This window comes from Microtus oregoni, unplaced genomic scaffold (genome assembly GCF_018167655.1).
Source record: "Microtus oregoni isolate MIOR12 unplaced genomic scaffold, Mior012 000008F_ref0000371, whole genome shotgun sequence".
NCBI lineage: Eukaryota > Metazoa > Chordata > Mammalia > Rodentia > Cricetidae > Microtus > Microtus oregoni.
Window position 1 is genome coordinate 38,733,438 of NW_024543067.1, and position 17,493 is coordinate 38,750,930.

Here is a 17,493-nt window from a genome sequence, read left to right on the forward strand (position 1 = left end):
ACATTTTACACTTTTTACGTGAGTACACGCGGGAGTGCCACAGTACCTGTGTGAAAGGAAGTCAGAGGATAATGGGAGAAAATAGGAAGTCAGGCTTGGCAGCGAGCGCCTATACTCGCTGAGCCATCACACCGGTCCAAACCATTATTTTGACATTCACAAATTCATGTGTAAAACAACCGATTAGACTCTTTTCCTTCTACTTTAGAGGCTCAGGGATTTCGGCTTCCAGTTTATCCATTAGAGAAGTAGGGAAGGCTTCTGAATGTGGTCTGGAAAGCCATGAATAAACTCTGCGGCAAATATGCTCCTATCCTACCTCCAACGGGAACCGCGCACAGGACGCCCAGCCAGAGCCTGCGGGGAGCCCGCGGACCCCTCTATCAAGCGCCTCTCGTCGCGGTTCTGGCTTTACCTGTCGTCCAAGACCTCGGGGGCGGAGCTTGAGCGCGGGCGAAGTCGCGCGCTGTCCAATGAGCACGCGCGGGTCCGTTCCATCGCGGGATCTGGGTCTCTCGCTCCGCCCCCTGCAGGCGATTTGACGGGGCCGCTGGCCGAGGGTGCCCCGCCTCCGAGGAGCGGTGACGGGCACGGCTAGGCGCCGCCTGCCCCGGGATCCCTGCTGGCCCGCGAGCGGTGAGTTCAGGGTCAGGAGGTCCCGAGAGACCCGGCGGACGAGCTGTTGGAAGCAGCAGGGGCAGGGCTTTGGCCGCCTCGCGCCAGATAGGCGTCTGCGCCACGGACGCCTCCGGTTCCGTTCGGTTGACTGGTTCACTTTCGGCTCGGCTCTGTCCGGCTCCCTTCGGCTCTGTCCGCCTGGCCATCGCTTCCCTCCGCGGGCCAGAGGTGGCAGCGGGACCCCGGTACCCCTTCGCGTCCCCGTGGGTCCAGAGCTGGTGCTGTTTTTCGGTCAGTGCAGTGATGGCAGGCGGCTCGTGACGAATCTCCCAGTTCCGGTGCTGGTCCCCAGCCGGTCCTCGGCATATGGGAAGCATCCACTCAGGTGCTGAGGTCTGCCTTCGTCTAACGTGAATCAGGGTTTGTAGGCCTCCTTTCACGTCCCCAGTTCACAAAACACGATCAGCACCTGCCCGTCATTCTACTTTTCAAATTACTTACTTCCCAAAGGACTAGATGACACGTTGTGGTGTTTTGAGGTGCCATTCTAATGCCTCCCCCTCAGTACTGATATTCCTGGCGTGAGTCACCACAGGCAGTTTTGGAAGGCACTCTTTTTAGAAGATTTGTTTACTAGTTGGGCATAGTGGCTTGGGGACGCTGATGGAGGAGGACCACACGTTCGAGGCCAACCTGCAGGTCTCAGCAATCCTCTTTCGTCTCTAACCCGCTCAGTACTGGAGTTGCTGGCTGCTTCTCTGTACCCCTTCCTTTGCTCTCCCCTCCCTTTTTCCCCTCCATTTTGTCACTCGGTTGTGCTTTTCTCGTACAGAATCCTTTGCTCTGCGGGGGACGTGTGTGTTGTCTGCGGTCCCTGGTAACTGCTGCAGTTGTCGGTGCATCGGTGGATCGGGTCAGAACAAGGTTGAGGAGCCCGCACCACCGGCCCCAGGCCGCTGGGTTCCTTGTGTGTCTTTAGGAAGCATGGCCTCATGCCTGGATGAATGAGGAGTCGGGACGAAGGGAAGAAAAGACCGGAGCAGAACCTTGAAAGCAACCGAGTTTTCGTGATACTGTTTACCTTTTAAGAAGGGAGGAGGATGATCCCGTCCCTGCCCACCCTGACTGTCCTCATCCCGCTGGTGTCCCTGGCAGGCCTGTTCTACTCCGCCTCTGTGGAGGAAGGCTTCCCCCAGGACTGCACCAGCGCCAGCAGCCTGTGTTTCTACAGCCTGCTCTTGCCAGTCACTGTGCCCGTGTACGTGTTCTTCCACCTTTGGACCTGGATGGGGCTGAAGCTCTTCAGACATAATTAGCGCAGCCCCGCCCCCCTCGCTGGGGAATCTGCGCTGGAGATTCTTGGTACTTGGGCTCTGCCCTCGAGGTTTGCAGATTCTGACATCAGTGCTGTAGCCGAATAACACTTTCAATAAAATGTCTTGAGGGAGAGGAGACCACCAGTCTATTGAAGACTATTTCTTTTCTTTTTAAGACTTATTTTTAATTACGTGTCCGGATGTAGGTATGTGCATGTGCGTGTGGGTGGCCGAAGAAGCCACAAGAGTGTTGGATTCCCTGAAGCCGTCCGAAATGGGTGCTGGGAGCTGAATTTGGGTCCTCTGTGAGGGTAGCAAGTTAAGTATGTGCTCTTAACTCCTGAGCCATCTGTCCAGCCGACTATCTCATTTCCTTTCTCTTCTCTTTTAGTTCAGACTAACCTCAAACTGTGCTCCCCAGTTCACATTCATCTGCCCTTCAGCCCAGGCTTACTGCCTAGGGTTGATACTCCCAGAGTGGACTGGGCCCTCCTATATCAGTTAGAAATTAAGAAAATGTGCCATAGACATATCCATGGGCCAATCAGATGAAAACAACTCCTTGAGGTTTCCCCTTTTAGGTGACTCTAGTCAAGCTGAAGAAACTAACCAGCGCAGAATGCGACCAGGGTTTGGTTCCCAGTGCCGATATGGGGTGGCTAGCTGTTGCCTGTAACTTGGTGCCCTCTCTGGCCCCCTCAGACCACTGTACTCATGTGTGCGTGCCCAGGTCCTGACTTACAGATAGTTAAAAATAAATCCTTTTAGAGAGTGTCAGTTTAGGGGAACCAGAAGTCCCAGCTGGTAGAGGGGCCAAGGAGATGGGGGCTGCCTTCCCCAAACCTTCCCGCTGTCTGGACTTGCCCTAGTCCCCTCCAGTCTGAGGGCTGGGATAGGGCAGGCAGCCCCACGCCTCACCAGACCGTGTGGAGGCTCCTGGCCATGGGCAGGAGGAGCGGTGGTGTGTGGGTTCTAGTCTGCCCTCACATCCCTTTTCCTTTGAGTCGTCCTACAGTACAGGAAGGAGGTAGAGCTCCAGAGGTGGAGCTCTACCCTCCCTTCTGGGCAAGCCAGAGCACCTTTTCTGCAATTATTAGAGAAGAGTGAGGTACCTCTGCCACGGGAGAGGTGAGAATAGTTCACTGTGAGAGTGGTTATGGGGCTGGGGTGTGTGTGTGTGTGTGTGTGTGTGTGTGTGCTGTGAGCTAGGAGCCATGACTCCAGTAAGAAACACTGTAGCAAACAAACTCTGTAAACATCCTTGGCCCCTTGGGGCTAACATTCTAGATTTTTTTTTTCTGAGACAGGGTTTCTTTGTAGCTTTGGAGCCTGTAGACCAGGCTGGCCTCCAACTCACAGAGATCTGCCCGCCTCTGCCTCCCGAGTGCTGGGATTAAAGGCGTGCACCACCACCGCTGGCTCATTCTAGATTTTTAAAAACCAATTTGATGTTATCCAGCCAGGTTCTATTTGTCCATCTGAAACAAGCTTTGTAAAGACAAGAGATGGTCGATATCAGATGGGAGATCCAAGTCTGCATTGGCCTCCCCAGGGGTAGCACTTAGAGGCCTTATAGGCTCCAGAAACAGGGGTCTGAGGTGAAGTGTGAGGTGAGAAGGCATCCGAGGTCCACCTCCTCAGAGAAGTGGTGCTGGTGTGAGCAGAGGGTGGAATTTTATAGCTCTCATCTCAAAAGCTTAGCTGTCAGGCCCAGTGAGATGGCATAAGAGTGCTAGCTGTGCAAGCCTGAAGACACATGGTGGAGGCCGGGAACTGTCCCTGGAGGTTGGAGAGATGGCTCAGCTGGAACACTGGATGCTCTTGAGCATTCACAGAGCAGTTCACAACCATCTGTGGTTCCCAGATGGTATAATGTCCTCTTCAGTCCTCCACCAGGCACGCATACAGTGCACAGACATACACGCAGGCAAAATACCCATACGCATTTTTTAAAAAAAGTCATGCCATAGTGTGTTTCCCTCCAGTAATAAAAACAATATTATTTGAGACATAGTTTGTGTAGCCCTGGCTGGCCTGGAACTTGCTCTGTAGACCAGTCTAGCCACAAACTCAGAGATCCACCTGCCTCCGCCTCTGGAAAGCTGGGATCAAAGGCTTGTGCCACCACACTGGGCCTTCTTATGTTTTATTTGTTTTTAAAATAACACTACTGGAGGTTAAATCCAGGGCTTCTTGAATTCTAGGCAAGGACTCTGCCAACTGAGGTACATCTCCAGTTCCCATCAGACATTTTTTGCAGACTCTTAGTAATGAAAAGGTGGTGTTGGGGGCTGGAGAGATGGCTCAGAGGTTAAGAGCACTTCCTGCTCTTCCAAAGGTCCTGAGTCCAATTCCCGGCAACCACATGGTGGCTCACAACCATCTGTAATGAGGTCTAGTGCCCTCTTCTGGCCTGCAGACATACACACAGACAGAATATTTCATACATAATATATATATATATATATATTTAAAAAAGAAAAGGTGGTGTTTTCTGAAGGGCTTTTGTGGTGAGCGGAGCTAACTGAGCGGTGAGAGCTGACAAACTGATAACATTTGCGGTGGTTAGGAGCTGGGCGATGCCTTCTTGATAACGCACAACCTTCCTCTGTAGGGAAACACCTGCAGACAGGATCATCCACTCCAAAAGTTCCCTTTGATTTGCTATGAAACTCCACCCCCTCTTCCCACTGCCCTTTGTGGTTCTGATTAAAGAACGGTCCGCTTCTGTGGAGGTTGGTCTCTTTGTTTTCATGTCTGCTCCATCAATCCGGATCTAAAAATTTCAGCTGGTTTGAGATGGACAAAGGCAGAGCTAATAAGAGCGCACTCCTTAGTGATCTGCAAACAAGTCCATGGCCCGTCAGGTGTCCTACGAATGAAATTCTAGTACTTGGGAGGAGTTGGAGCCAGCCCTAGGCTATATAGACCCAGTCCTCTTACAAAGAAAAGAGACCCAAAAGGGTCAGGGAACTGGGGGTGTAGTCATTGGTAGAGTGCTTGCTTGCTACGCACAAGGCTCTAAGTAACATCTCCAACACAGCAAAAACACAGCCGGGCATGATAGCACCTATATATAATCTCAGCACTTAAAAGGCAGAAGGATCAGAAGTTCAAGTTCATCCTTGGCTACTTAAGTTCATCGATGCCAGCCTGTGCTAATGAGACCCGGTCTCAAGAAAGAAAAAAAAAAAGCTAGACAGTTTATGTACGTTTCTCCTTAGCTGCCCCAATCAGTTTGAGATTCTAGACTTAAGGTTCTAGGACCTGGAGGATGCTTACAGGAATTTATCCCCATCGTTCCCCTCTATCCCTCAGGGTGATGGGGCGGGACTGCAGTAACTGTCCAATGAGACGCGCCGCTGGAAAGGGCGGGCGCCGCCTCGCAAAGCCAGCAAAGGACTGAGGCTCTTATTGGGAGGGGCTGGCTGGGCATTGCTGGCTGGGGTCTCTGCCTCGGTCCGTGTCCTGCTGTGCCCTGAAGAGAGGCCCGGAACCCGGAACCCGGAGGAGGGCGTCAGTAGGACCTCCTGGGCAACGGGATGGTGAGTGCAGCCGGAGATGGAAAAGTGCTACGTGACGCATCCTTGCGTCACTAGGGAATCTGTGCCCAGTTTGTGTCCGGTGTTGTCCCGCTCCCACTACCCGCTTGGGTCCGGGCTCCCGCTAGGTCCGGCTTCGGCCTTGCTCTGCAGCTCGGCCGTAGGGTGGGCAGAGCTGCAACAAGATCCGAGCTGTGCAGAGTGCGGGAGGAGCTGCTGCCCGAGGGTCCTCAGCCCATCCCTGTTCCCTGAGTGGGGGCCAGTTTCCCCCCTGTGTTGTACAGATTTACTGGTGGTCTTAAATTAGAGACCCTATTCCAGTCTAGCTTTTCAAATTCTGTTGGCCTGGCGGTGGTGGCGCACGCCTTTAATCCCAGCACTCGGGAGGCAGAGGCAGGTGGATCTCTGTGAGTTGGAGGCCAGCCTGGTCTACAAGAGCTAGTTCCAGGACAGGCTCCAAAACCACAGAGAAACCCTGTCTCGAAAAACAAAAACAAAAATAAAAAAATCAAATTCTGTTGCCAATGAAGACGCTTGTTTCCGGTTCCCCTTTCCACACGTCCAGTAGCAACCCCCCACTCCACGACCTTTCTTTTTCTTTCTAGTTTTTTTCTCTTCCTTCTCCCTCCCCTGCTCCCCTTACTCTTTCTCACTTTCTCAACACGGTTTCTAGTGCCATCTGGTTTTGAGTTTAAACGGTGCTAGGATGGAACCCAGGTCTTCCTGCGTGCTGGTCAGCAGTCTCTCTATGCTGAATTTAACTCATCCTCGGGGACCGTACCTCAACTCCCAAGTACTGCAATTACATACCTGTTCTGTCTCAGCTGGTGACCTTTCTACATTCTAAACATACATCTTAACGACAACTTTTCTTTAGGACGAAGGTTGGTTTGGTTGGTTGGCTGATTTTTGTAGTGCCGAGGCTAGAACCCAGGGCTTTGAGTTTTATCATTGAACTACATCTCCAGTCTTTTACTTATTACTAGCATGAGTTTATTGTATATGGTTTCACTGCACAATTCAGAATGGTCTCAAACTAATAATCCTCCTGTATCAGTTTCCAAGTGCTGGGATTACAGGTATAGGACACCAGGCTTGGCTGAATGGCTGTTACAAAGTCTAAAGTTTTGCCTTACTGGCTGACTGACTAACAGGAAACTCTTTGGAGCTGTGTTCTCTAAGATGCACGGGACTCCCCTGGAACTGGAGTTAGGGATAAGTGTGAGGCTCCGCGCTTGGCACAGGGCCTGGGTCCTCTGGAAGAGGAGCAAATGCTCTGAACAAATAAACCATCTCTTCAGCGCCGCTCTTGAACTTTGACCTCCCGTCTCTGTTTCCCAAACTGGGATTTTTTAGCTATGTGCCACCATTCCTAGCTCATGGGGTGCTGGAGGTCAAGCCCAGGGTTTCTTGCATTCTACGTAGCACTGTACGATCCTCTCAGACCCCAGCTTTCAGGTTTACATTCTGTATCCATTGATGTAGGGCACGGGAAAGCCTGTGAAGGCCACGGTTTCTGTGCCCTGGGAAATGTGGGTGGGATTTCATTTTGGGTAAAGGAGGAAGTTGCAGAGATAACATCCTGTCGTCCACCTGTGCCTCCTTCAGAAGAAGCTGGGAACGTTGCATCATCTGGACCCAGGGAGGCAGGTGCTATGCTAGTGATTCACAAAAGGTGTGTGTGTGGGAAATATAATATAGATAATTCAAATATAATATATTCAAATAAACATAGACTTATTAAGAAAAAAATGAGAATTTCTGATTTCTGAGAGTGGGAAGGGTTCTAAGGGAAGAATACCTTGTTCACCCATTTTTGCATATGTGTGGTATATACATGTATACTCATGTATGCAGATATGCTTACACATGTAGTGGGGTTTGGGTTAGAGATTGACATTGGTCCCTCTACCTTGTTTAAGATAATTACTCCTCATTGAACCTGGTGTTTGCCAATTTGGCTAGACTGGCTAGCCGGCCAACAAGTCCCTGGGATCCTTTCTTTGGTGCTGGAGTTACAAGCTTGTGTTGTCATGCCTGACTTTTTATGTGGGTGCTGGGGATATGGACTAGGTCCTGTAGCTACTGAGCCATCTCTTTAGCCCCACGTGTAGCTTAAATTGGCCTTCAAGATCCTCCTGCCTCTGTATCTTCAGCATTTCTTATAAGCATGCACCATTTTTGAGACATTTTTTCTATGTATCCCAGTTGGCCTCAAACTCAGTACAATCTGGTTTCAGCCTTGAGTGCTAGGATTCCAGGTGTGCCCCACCATGCCTCCCCCCACTATGTATGTTATAATTGTGAGTCCACTTACCATCATATCATGATCCCCATTCAACTGTGTTAGAAACTGTAGCTGTTGGGTTACCAAGATAGCCCAGCCGGTAAAGGTTCCTGCCACCAAACCTAATACCCTGAGTTTGAGTCCTGTGTTTGTTTGAATGAGAATGGTCCCCATAGGTTCATATGTTTGAATACTTGGTCTGCATTTGGTGAAACTGTTTGGGAAGGATTGGGAGGTGTGGCCTTGTTGAAAAGGTGTATTACTGGAGGGGAGCTGTGTCATTTCCAGTCTCCCTCTCTCTCTCTGAATCCTTGTGGGTAAGGACATAAAGTCTCAGCTACTGCTCTAGCACTGTGCCTGCCTGTTGTCATGCTCCGCAACATGATGGTTATGAACTTACCCTCTGACACGGTAATCCCCAATAAGCTCTTTTCTTCAGTAAATTGCCTTGGTTTTTGATGTCTTATCACAGCAATAAAAAAAAAAGTAACTGAGATAATACCCAAAGCCCACATGGCAGAAGGAGAGAACTTACTTCCACAAACATGTACTCTGATGTCCACACCTGCTATGGCATGTATACCCCCAGTAAATAAATGGAATTTAAAAAATTGAGAGTATTGTAGCTGTTAATCTGTTTCTCAGTACAGTGTCTGGCTCTGCTAGAGGGAGCGTTTGTGGTCTCTTGTCTCAGCACGTCACATGTGTCTTGTGCTGAAATGGCAGTGAATCGCATGGAGACTGTTTTAATGCTCAGCACTGTGAAGACTTTGTAGGGTCACAGTGCCCATGCTTCTCTCTCCTGTTTTCTCTTTGTCTTCCTGATGATTTTCTTGTGCAATTATAAGTTTGAAAGCTTATTTTTATTTTATGTGTGTGAGTATTTTGCCAGCATGTATGTCTGTGCATCATACTTTGCCCTTACAGGCCCGGAGAGGGTACCAGAACTCCTGGAACTAGAGTTACAGACAGTTGTGAGTCACCATGTGGGTGCTGGGAACTGAACCTGGGTCCTCTGCAAGAGCAACTAGGGCTCTTATCTGCTGAGCCATCTCTCCAGCCCATCTTGTGCAGTTTCAAAGTGGGGCAGAGAGAATGCGATAAATCTATGAATAAGTCGGACATGGTGGCACCAGCTGCAGTCCCAGCAGTTGAGAGGATTGGCAGGATAATCATGAGTAGGAGGTTGGCCTGGGACAACCTAGCTGGACCTTAAAGCCAGCTGGGGAGATGGCCTAGTGGGTGAGATGATTGCTGCAGAAGCATGAAGACTGAGTTTGGATCCCTAGCTTCCATGTATATGAGGCTGTATGCCCGTGATCCCAGTGCTGGGGGTGGAGATATAGTCTGGGACTTACTGGCCAGTCAACCAGCCTAACTGAAAAATGGTCAGCTTCAGTTCAGTGAGAGGCCCTGAACTCACTTGTCCAGGAAGCCAGCAGCGCTCACCCTAGACAGGAAACGCGTGATTCCAAATGTCAGCCATGTGAACCAGCCTTCAGCTGTAGGAGGAGGGCCTGCTTGTTCATCCTGGCTGCCCAGAACCAAAATAATTTCACAGAAACCATATTCATCAAAACACTGTTTGGCCCATTAACTCTAGCTTCTTATTGGCTAACTCATATTAATTTAACCCATTTCTATTAATCTGTGTATTGCCACATGGCAGTGACTTACTGGGTAAAATTCCCAGCATCTGTCTCTGGCAGCTCCATGGTTTCTCTCTGACTCTGCTTTCTTCCTGGCAGAATTCAATTCCGTCTTCCCTGCCTACCTAAGTTCTGCCCTATCAAAAGGTCAAGGCAGTTTCTTCATTCATTAATGAAAGCAACACATAGACAGAAGGACCTCCTACACCATTCAGCAATTACTCTTCCCATTGTCTTGGTAATAATACAGAGTAATAGGGCACAGCACCTGAATCCTCCGCATGGGCATGGATATATACACACAATATAAATAAAACAAAGCAAGGCAACATTCAGAATGTACAGACCAGTTCCATGTGTTTTGGTGTTAGTACTTTATGAGAAAGTGAATGTGGACAAAGGTCAGAATTCTGGTAACCGTATTCATTTACCACAAACTGAAAGTGTAGAGACCATAGGATTGTATGTGAATGTCTTTTAAAAGGAAGGTTTATTTTTATTTATGTGTATATGTCTGTGTTAGAATATGCTATGTGTGCTGACTCTACCCTTGCAAGGAAGCCAGAAGAGGGTGTGAAGTCTCCTGGAGCTGGTGATTATAAGCAGCCTACTGTGGTTGCTGGGAACGGAATTGGGGTCCTCTGGAGAGCAGCAAGTGCTCTTAACTGCTGAGCCATCCCTGTAGCCTCTTATGTGAGTGACTTATGGATTGAACACAGCTTCTCCGTGCCATGTGTCTCTCTTCCTCTTGTAAACATGTTTGCAATGTTTCAGGACTTGGTCACCTTTGAGGATTTGACTGTGAACTTCACCCAGGATAAGTGGGCTCTGCTGGATACTTCCCAGAAGAACCTTTACAGAGAGGCTATCGGGGAAATCTTCGTGACCTTGGCTTCTGTGGGTAAGGATGTCAGCTTCTTACTTTCCTGCTAGACAGCCTGCTCTGCCCATCCGTGCTGGCTTCTGACTGGCAGTGTGGAAAGGAATACTCTGATGCATAGCCAGAGCGTCATTGTAGCATTCACGGGCCCAGAGTCTAGTCCATTCTCTCTCAGAACTCAGTGTTCTCCCTTCTGCGTTGTAGGAGAAAGACGGAACCAGAATGTTGAAGACTGGTACAGAAATCAGGGGAGACTCTTAAGGTAACTCTCACTGAAAACAGAAAGGAATGTCCCCTGAGAGATGTTCAGGAGCTGGGCCGGCAGCTCAGGTGGTGTAGTGCCTGCTATGCCAGCGATTGATCCTAGGATCGGGTGTGGGGACAGCTTGAGGGGGGTAGAGATAGATAGGTCTCTGGGGCTTACTGGCCAGTCAGCCTAATCACACTGGCTAGTTCTTTGTAAAAGTAGAAGACCCTATCTCAGAAAATAAGGTAGCAAAGAAGACACCTAAGATTGACCTCTGGCCTCCACATGTACACGTGTGTACACGTACACATAAAGACAGAATTTTAGTTTGTCATTAAGTTTTTTAAAACCCACCCATCTGCATGTTTATTTATTTATTTGTTTATTTTTACATTTTATTTGTGTGCATGTGTTTGTATGGGCTTACAAAGGCCAGAGGTGTCAGATTCCTTTGGAGCTGGAGTTAAATTCCAGGGTTCAATGTTGTCTTCTGGCACGCTGTAGTGTACAGACATATATGCAAATAGGTAAAACACAAAGAGACAGAAAATAAAAACAAAAGCATTAAAAAATGACCAGTGTACACTCTTAACTGCTGAGGCATCTCTTCAGCCTTCTAGTAAATATATGAATTTGAAGCCTATCAGTGGTTTGAAATTGTGAGTAAAGCATTTGTAATTGTTCTGTTTTTTTTGTCTTAACAGCAGCCATATTAGAGAGAGACTTGGTGACAGCAGACCAAGTAGCCATTATGGAGAAACTTTTAGTCAAATTCTTAACCATGATCTGAAGAAGAAAAGTTCTACTGAAGTAAAACTCCGTGAGTGTAGTGTGTGTGGGACAGTCTTCACGCCTCACTCGTCCAGGAAGCCTAGCAGAGCTCACCCTAGACAGGAAGCACGTGATTCCAAATGTCAGCAGTGTGAGCCAGCCTTCAGCAGTTACTCTTCCCACATCAGTGCCAGGTCTCACACTGAAGACAAACCATATGAGTGTCAGGAACATGAGGAAGCCTTCCTTTCTTTTACCAGCCTTGGGGAATTCGTTGTAACTCGTACTGAAGGTGGACCGCATAAGTGTAATGTGTGTGGAAAAGGTTTGCACTATCCCAGCTCACTGAGAATCCATGAAAGAATCTACACCGGAGAGAAGCCTTATCAGTGTGAACAGTGTGGAAAAGCCTTCAGTTGTTGGGGCTCAGTTCGACGCCATCAAAGGACTCATACTGGCGAGAAACCCTACACGCGTCACGAGTGTGGGAAAGCCTTCAGCTCTCTTTCAGGCCTTAAAGGCCACATGATGAGGTACACTGGAGGTGGGCCTTACATGCGTAAGGAGTGTGGGAAAGTCTTTAATTCACCCAGTGCACTTAGTAAGCATGAAAGAACTCACACGGGAGAGAGACCTTTTTTTGTATAAATACTGTGGGAAAGCCTTCATTTGTTCAACTTCAGTTCGCAAACACGAAAGAATGCACACTGGGGAAAAACCCTATGAATGTAACCGCTGTGGGAAGGCCTTCATTTCTAATTCAGGCCTCCAAGGACATATGATCAGGCACACTGGCGTTGGGCCTTATAAATGTAAGTTCTGCGGGAAAGCCTTTGGCTCGCCCAGTGCGGTGCTAAGGCATGAAAGTGTTCACGTTGTATAGGATTCTTGTGACTAGCGCTTGGGAAGCCTTCACTTTGGGTCATTTGAGGACACATAAGGTATCTGAGAAAATCTTTTACTATCCTAGTTCAGGTACAGAAAAGAATTACTGGAGGGAATATGGGAAAACCGTTAACTGTCAGATTTTATCTAGAATGTGTGATGTGTGAAGAGGCTGAAGAAAAAGCTTATAAATAAAAAAAATAAAACCTGTGTCTATATGTGTATGTGTGTATGTGCGTGTGCGTCTGTGTGTGTGTGTGTGTGTGTGTGTGTGTATGTGTGCGTGTAACTGTAACAGCTTATTTTGTTGAGGTGGCCCAGAAGATACATAGAAGACGGGTTCTTAAATTAGGCATGGTGGCACAGGCCTTTAGTCCCAGTACTGGGAGGTGAAGGCAGGAGGATCAGGAGCTCATGGTCATCCTCAGCCATGGTCATCCTCAGCTTGGGTTACATGACACTGCTTCAAAGGGGTGCCACAAGTCATCAATCCCAGTACTTGAGAGTCAGAGGAAGGTGAATGATGTGAGTTCAAGGCTTACATAGTGAGTTGCAGGCCAGCCAGATCTACATAGTGAAACCCTGTCTCAGAGTGGTTGGGGCATGCTCAGTAGTTAAGAGTGCTTGCTGTCCTAGAGAACTGCGTTCTGTTGTCAGCAGCCATGTCGGACCTCTTACAGCGAACTGTATTTAGCCACAGGGGATTTGAAGCTCTCCTCTGACCGCTGCAGGCTCTGCACTCAATATACATACACATAGTTTGTAAAAGATGGATGATTTCCCAAGTTAGCACCCAGGGACCAGGTTACAGCGGTTGCTGTGAAGAAGGCTTTGGGGTGACATGCGTAAATGTGAGAGGACACCGTTCTACTGAGTGCAAGGCCTGTGGGAATGAACCGTTTTTACAGTTGCAGTGTGCGGTAGGCATGTGTGGAGGTCGGAGGTCAACTCTGGTGTTGGATCTCCCCTCCCATCTTTATACAAGCTCCAGAGGTGGAACTCAGGTTATTAAGATTAGCAGTGAGAGCCTTCACTTGCTGAGCCATCTTGTCAGTCCAGACTTATCTTCTTTTGTGATTACATCTTGCTATTAGAATATCCTGGAACTCAACAGTCCTCTGCCTCAGTCTCTGAAGTGCTTCAGCAGCAATATTTGAAAAACATTTTTCATTTATTAGTGTGTGTGTGTGTGTGTGTGTGTGTGTGTGATCCTGTCCTTGTGCATGTCAGAGATCAATTTTATGGAGTCTATTCTTTCCTTCAATTACATGGGTTTTGGGGATCAAACTCAGGTTACCACACTTGCCCATCAAGTGCCTTTACCTGCTGAGCCATCTTGTAGCCCTAAGTGGTTGTGTTTAATGTTTTTGTAGTGTAAGTTTGTGCAAGTGTGGAGGACAAAGAACAACCTCCAGGTGTTGGCCTTTCCCAAATTGTTTGCGTCAGGATCTATTGTTTGCATATACTATGCTAGTTGGCCCAGAAGCTTCTGGGAATTCTGATCTATATTCCCATCTTGCTGTAGAAGCCTGGCAATTAAATTACTTCTGTGGTGTTTGAATGAGAATGGCCCATAGGCTCATATATTTGAATACTTGTTCCCCAATTGATGGAACTGTTTGGGAAGGATTAGTAGGTGTGACCTTGTTGGAGAGAGTGTGTCACCAGGGATGGACTTTGAGTCAAAAGACTTAAGCTATTCTGAGCCTTTCTGCTTCCAACTTCCAAGTCAAGATATAAGCTCTCAGATGGACCTGCCATTATGCTTTTGTTCTGCCATCATGGATTCATTACCTTCTGAAATGGTAAGCCCCAAATTAAATGCTTTTCTTTTATGAGTTGCCTTGTTCATGATGCTTTATCACTGTAAATGGAAGGTAGCTAAGAAAGCAGAAAATGAAAAGATAATGACAACTGAGATTTGCTTAATATTGATTATGATTACTATCATTCTGGTATTTCATATTTTATTCTTTTTTTTTTTGAGACAGGATTTCTCTGTGTACACCTAGTCCTGACTGTCCTGGAACTCACTGTGTAAACCAGGCTGGCCTTGAACTTACAGAGATCCCCTTGCCTCTGCCTCCCAAGTGCTGGAATTAAAAGCATGTACCACTACTACCTGACTTCATATTTTATTCTTACTACCCATAGTAGCCCTCTATGCCCTCTCAAAGAAAAAAAGCTTTAGACTACAAGGGAATGAAAAATATAAAAGGTGGATTCATAAAAGACAAGCCTTAGAAAAATAATTAGACATAAATAAAAATTAGAAAGATACTAAGACAAAGACAGGGATTAAGACAAGAGCCTACTGAGCCACTGTATAATAAAATAGAGGCCAGTCAAAAGTTTCTAGAAAGCCAATTTTGGCTTACCCGGTTACTATACGAGAAATACCAGCAGATGATAGATACTCTGAAGATTATGAAGAATTTGAATGGCATCTCATAGCAATGCCAGATTTAAAAAATCAAAAGAAGCTGTAATTTCATATAGTATGCATTCACCCTTTGTGAATTAAATTCCTGGGCAATTCAATAGAGTGATTCCCAAGACTGAGAAGATTTGACAAAAGCAGTACTGGAAGCTGGTGATCATGGTGGAAGAAGATAAGGAGATAGAACAAAGAAATAGGGCTAGAGGTATCCATATTTCCCAAGGGCACTCTAAGTGAAGGTCAACATGCTGAGATACATGCAGGCTGAATATGACAATGCCACCTTGGCACTATGTCACACAGCAGCTTTAAGTGCTTGGGACAAGATTGAAGAAGCAAGAAAAGATGTTTGAACCATTTACTAAAATTATACAAGGTCCAAATTATACAAAGATTGGCTTCAGCTGTAAATAGAAGAGTATCAGATTCAGATATTAATTGAATCTTTGGCTTTTGAAAATGCTAATTCTGAATGCAAAAATGTGATCAGGCCTCTAAAGACAAGATCAGCACCAATAGATGAATGGATTAGAAATATAGCTGATACTGGATCTCATGATGCAACTTTAATAGGAGAAGTAATCTCTAAATGTTTTAAGGAAAGCCAAGTTGTCAAATGTCTTGGCTGTGGCAAATAAGGTCATTTCAAAAGGGGTTGTAGGCAAGGCATTCCTAGAAACTATGTATTTTCTAGAGATAATAAAAGAAAGAAGACCCCAGCCTTCTGGGGTTTACATTGGACTAATGAATGCAGATCAACAAGGGACAAACAAGGCATCCCTTGTTGGGAAACACTGGAGGGGGTCTCTTGCAGGCCAGAATATCAAACTGAAGTTGGTCAGTTCAGGTCAGCATCTGTAACTACACATTTATTAGAAGTTATGTCTATATTAGGAATACCTTTACAAATTAAGAGTGACGGTGCTCCAGCATATGTCTCTAGTAAAACAAAGCCATTTTTGAATATTACAGCATAAAGCTTATTTTAAGAGGTATACCCACAATTCACAAGGATAAACAGTAGAAATCTGTAGAAAGATTCAATCATACTTTAAAAGTGATGCTTAATAAACAGAAAGGGGTAACAAAGACCTCCAGAGATAGATTACATAGTGCTTTATTAAATTTAAATTTTTAAATGCCAATGAGAAAAACAACAACAACAACAACAGCTGCTGAGACACTGGGTGTTGGAAAAAACTTCTGAATTAAACCAGCCTAAATATTTTTAAGGATGTCTTAACTTCAGAATGGAAGTCAGGAAATGTGTTATATTAGGGAAAGAGGTTATGCCTTTGTATTCACAGGAAACAAAAAGCTATAGATTCTTCAAAATTAATAAAGATAAGACTTGACTGGAGGAGACCTCCTGAAAATGTTGGCTGCAGTCATGAAGGAACAAACCAAGAAAAACAGGTGATGTGCATGTGGATCTATCTACATGGGAACAACTTTGCAACTGTATGAGACATGATGAATCTTGTTGGATACAGAGTCCTCATGACTTATCACCCCATGCCATCCTTTCATATGGAATGGAGATTTATAATACAGTTTTGTTTTGCAGTCTGTGGAGGCCCCAAAAAAATGTGAGCCTATTTCCACCTTGTCTGAAGGTCAGAGAGTTTTAGCTTGTTTTGAGTTGTTGACAATTATGGCTACACATCCTGACCTAGGGTGTGGTTACTTGGTCTTTTTGACATTAAGATGACCCATACAGGTCCACTCCACCCTAACCAATGGTCAGGATATTCAAAGACCATTGGGACTGGGAGGGAGCCTAGGGCCTAGCATTGCCCTTGTCAAGTTCTAAGGCACTACAGCCAGGTATTAGGGAAGGTCCACGTGTTCCTTTTGCCAGAGATAAGGAGGGTGATGTCCTTTTTAGGGAGTAAGTGATGGAGGAAGGTCATTGGTTAAGTAATAAAGAAACTGCTTGGCCTCATAGGTTAAAATATAGGTGGGAGGAGTAAACTGAACAGAATGCTGGGAGGAAGAGGAAGTGAGCTCAGAGGCCATGCTCCCCTCTCCCGGGCAGATGCCATGCAGCTCTCTCCAGAGCCAGACGTGATGGAGCAAGCCGCCAGGTCAGACATGCTGAATCTTTCCTGGTAAGACTGGTGCTACTTAGATTATTAGATATGGGTTAAAGCAAGATATGAGAGTTAGCCAGAAGAGGCTAGATAGAAATGGGCCAAGCAGTATTTATATGAATACAGTTTGTGTGTTGTTATTTCAGGGCATAAGCTAGCCAGGTAAGCAGGCGGCCAGGGTGCTGGGGACACAGCCCCTCCGCTCCTACTACAAGTAAGAACTTTCTTGAAGCCACCTGAGGGAATGGGAGCTTTATCCAAATGCCTGACCTTGGGAAAAGGACTTTGCAGTTCTATTTCTGTTAAGTACGAGCCTTAGAAAACAAGTTTTCAACTGAAATTTTCTTAGTATCAATTCAAAAAAATTTATATGACTCAGTTTATCCAAATAGCTTATGCTAGACATATATCCTTATGTTGAATAGACCTCAAGTAACAAGAGACATTTTTAAAGCCACTGATTCTCAATTTTTTGATGCTTTGAGCATTCAATATAGTTTCCAATATTGTGGACCCCCTATTACAAAATTTTTCCCGTTGTTATTTTACAACTGCCGTTGTTATTGTTAAGAATGTAATGGTCTGTTCTGTCTCTTTAAGAGAAAAGCCATGCCCACTCCCCCCTTCCTCTGCTGAGACAGGCTCATCTTCAGCTTCCAGTTCAAGTTCTCTCTCTTTTCCATCTCCCTCTCGGAGAGGCAGTTTCTGCCTCTCCCCACTTCTCCTCTCCCCTGCTTTTGTCTCTCCCTTCTCTCTCTCTCTCTT

General features: G+C 46.5%; 2 protein-coding genes across 5 annotated transcripts; both read left to right on the forward strand.

Annotated features, from left to right (window-relative positions):
* Positions 1-498: 498 nt before the first annotated feature.
* On the forward strand, positions 499-2,070 carry LOC121451769 (phosphatidylinositol N-acetylglucosaminyltransferase subunit Y). Of its 4 annotated transcripts, none has more exons than XM_041657512.1 (2): positions 499-636; positions 1,451-2,070. In XM_041657512.1, exon 2 carries the CDS (start codon positions 1,719-1,721, stop codon positions 1,932-1,934), a length of 216 nt encoding a protein of 71 aa, XP_041513446.1. In that variant the 5' UTR covers positions 499-636; positions 1,451-1,718; the 3' UTR covers positions 1,935-2,070. The 4 variants fall into 4 exon arrangements, with proteins under 4 accessions (XP_041513446.1, XP_041513449.1, XP_041513448.1 ...); XM_041657515.1 differs by lacking the exon at positions 499-636 and adding an exon at positions 643-1,038; XM_041657514.1 differs by lacking the exon at positions 499-636 and adding an exon at positions 643-1,011.
* Positions 2,071-5,495: 3,425 nt separating this feature from the next.
* On the forward strand, positions 5,496-12,402 carry Znf627 (zinc finger protein 627). The gene is made up of 5 exons (XM_041656824.1): positions 5,496-5,604; positions 10,098-10,105; positions 10,187-10,313; positions 10,497-10,554; positions 11,244-12,402. The coding sequence occupies exons 1-5, from the start codon at positions 5,496-5,498 to the stop codon at positions 11,956-11,958; spliced, it is 1,017 nt and encodes a 338-aa protein (XP_041512758.1). The 3' UTR covers positions 11,959-12,402.
* Positions 12,403-17,493: the final 5,091 nt, after the last annotated feature.

Bases quoted from the DNA above. Each gene is read 5' to 3' on its own strand.
- LOC121451769 (XM_041657512.1), top strand. From the start codon at position 1,719: ATGATCCCGTCCCTGCCCACCCTGACTGTCCTCATCCCGCTGGTGTCC.
- Znf627 (XM_041656824.1), top strand. From the start codon at position 5,496: ATGGAAAAGTGCTACGTGACGCATCCTTGCGTCACTAGGGAATCTGTG. The intron at 10,314-10,496 runs GTAAGGATGTCA...TCTGCGTTGTAG, and splicing joins CGTGACCTTGGCTTCTGTGG to GAGAAAGACGGAACCAGAAT. The intron at 10,555-11,243 runs GTAACTCTCACT...TTGTCTTAACAG, and splicing joins AATCAGGGGAGACTCTTAAG to CAGCCATATTAGAGAGAGAC.